This window comes from Aptenodytes forsteri, unplaced genomic scaffold (assembly GCF_000699145.1).
Source record: "Aptenodytes forsteri isolate BGI_AS27 unplaced genomic scaffold, ASM69914v1 Scaffold284, whole genome shotgun sequence".
In the NCBI taxonomy this organism is placed as follows: Eukaryota; Metazoa; Chordata; class Aves; order Sphenisciformes; family Spheniscidae; genus Aptenodytes; species Aptenodytes forsteri.
This window is the reverse complement of record NW_008794445.1, coordinates 4201959-4203685: the sequence shown is the minus strand read 5'-3', so window position 1 is coordinate 4203685 and position 1727 is coordinate 4201959. Positions and strand designations below refer to the sequence as shown.

The 1727-nt window shown below is 37.5% G+C and overlaps 1 protein-coding gene across 1 annotated transcript in view; it reads left to right on the top strand.

The window, feature by feature from the left end:
- Nucleotides 1–1240: 1240 nt before the first annotated feature.
- RRP7A (ribosomal RNA processing 7 homolog A) overlaps nt 1241–1727 on the top strand; it is a 4540-nt gene continuing 4053 nt past the window's right edge. Inside the window, exon 1 of the mRNA XM_009290134.1 lies at nt 1241–1267. Within this exon, the coding sequence (XP_009288409.1) occupies nt 1241–1267 (27 nt within the window). The remainder of the gene's footprint in view (nt 1268–1727) is intronic.

The following is a 1727-nucleotide window of genomic DNA, read 5'->3' as shown; positions in this document are numbered from 1 at the left end:
ACGTTTGTTATACAGAGAGTGGATTCTAAGCCTTTTTAGATGCTGTGAAGCAACTAAAGATAGGTGGAGTTGTTCCAACATTGAATCAAGTGTGCTTTTAGAAGAATATAGAAACTTCAAAACTGATAATGTGATGAAGAGCAAGAGGAGTATATGGATGAGAGAATTGATAGTCATAAGCCTTTTAATCTGGATCATTGAAATTAGTAGCTGATTCTTGCTACAAAGTGGGAGCAATTTGTGTCCCCACCTAGTTCCAATTCTGCTGTCACAGAAAAGAAATAGAACGGCCTTTGTTACTGACAGCCTAGTAATTTTAAAAGTAATTTTATTATAAAAAATGCAGCTGTGAAATCAGGGTACCTGTTCTAGGTGAAGTAGGGTATTTCATTATCAGCTAGGTAGAAAGTTTTGGAAATGCGAAGACACCTGTATTGTGAATGCATATCTTGTCTATTCTGAAAGAATGCGGAGATTCAACCATTTTATTAATAGACTCATGTCCATTCCAAAAGCCAAATAGCAAGATGCACTTTGTAACTTGCTGTTAAATTGTGCGTTGTGTTTAGGTTATCTGGGAGAAATTATGACGACATTAACATACTTCCTTGGAAGAACTACTGCTCTGTTCTCTAGCTCTGTGATCTATGGCAGTATTTATTTTTTTTTTTAAATCGGTGAAGTCAATGATTATCTAAACACCACTCCATGGTTTGTCTTACAGCAATGTCTTGGTGTGCATTGCTCTTCCTGTTCTCAGTCAGCTCTCTAAAGTTATCTTAGTCTTCTAATACTTCATAGCGTGGCTTCTTTCGTTGGGTACTGAAAAAAGAGTAACCAGTTATTCCTAGTCCTTTTCAAGCAGTTTACCTTGCAGCTTTCCAGTTTCTCCTGGCTGTCCTGCAATTGTCATGCTAATCTTGTTTGCATTCCACTGAGCTCACCTACCACCTTCTGACCTCAGATCTGTGCACATTTGCCCTCATGCAGCATGATTATATATTTTTGTTCAGTTTTTTCCAGGCTGTTAGAAATTATGAACTTGCATATGAAACTGATTGCTTGCACTAATTCGATATGGCTGGCCAGGACAAGTGGTAGGTAATTTGTAATAGTGTTTCTCTCTCTTTTTTTTTTCCTTTGTTTTTTCAAAAACATGGTGACTTCTGAAGTGATGCCACAACTTGCAAGTTTGTCTGGTATATTTTCATGGCTTTTACATGTATCATTTCTTCCGATAATGTTGATTAACTTGGATATTTGTTTGGTGAGTCAACTCTCCATGTTATTTCTTACTTTCACTGACCTTTTTTTCACCTTGTACATATGTCTTGCTTCCATATCTTTATTTTGGAGTGGTCCTGTCTTCCATTCAGTCATAAATACAAGTTCCTCTGTACAGGTCATCTTTTTTTTTTTTTTTGCTTTTCCTGATTAACAAGAGTCTTTAAAAAACAGCTGTTCTTATGGTTGTCTTTTGACTGTTTTTACATATCTTTAAGATTTATTTCTTCTTCTATTTGCCTCTCTAGGATTAAGCACATTGCCTGTGTTTTACACTGTTCAGGTCTTCATTTTCAGAACTGTTGAACTAAGTGATGGTGTGTAATAATAAGCTTTCTTACAGAGCATCCTGTAAGATGCTCTGGATGGGGAAACCTTTTTGTTACACTCAACCATCGAGCGGCGACGGGTCCCTCAGGGCGGGCAGCGCCTTCGAGGCGCTG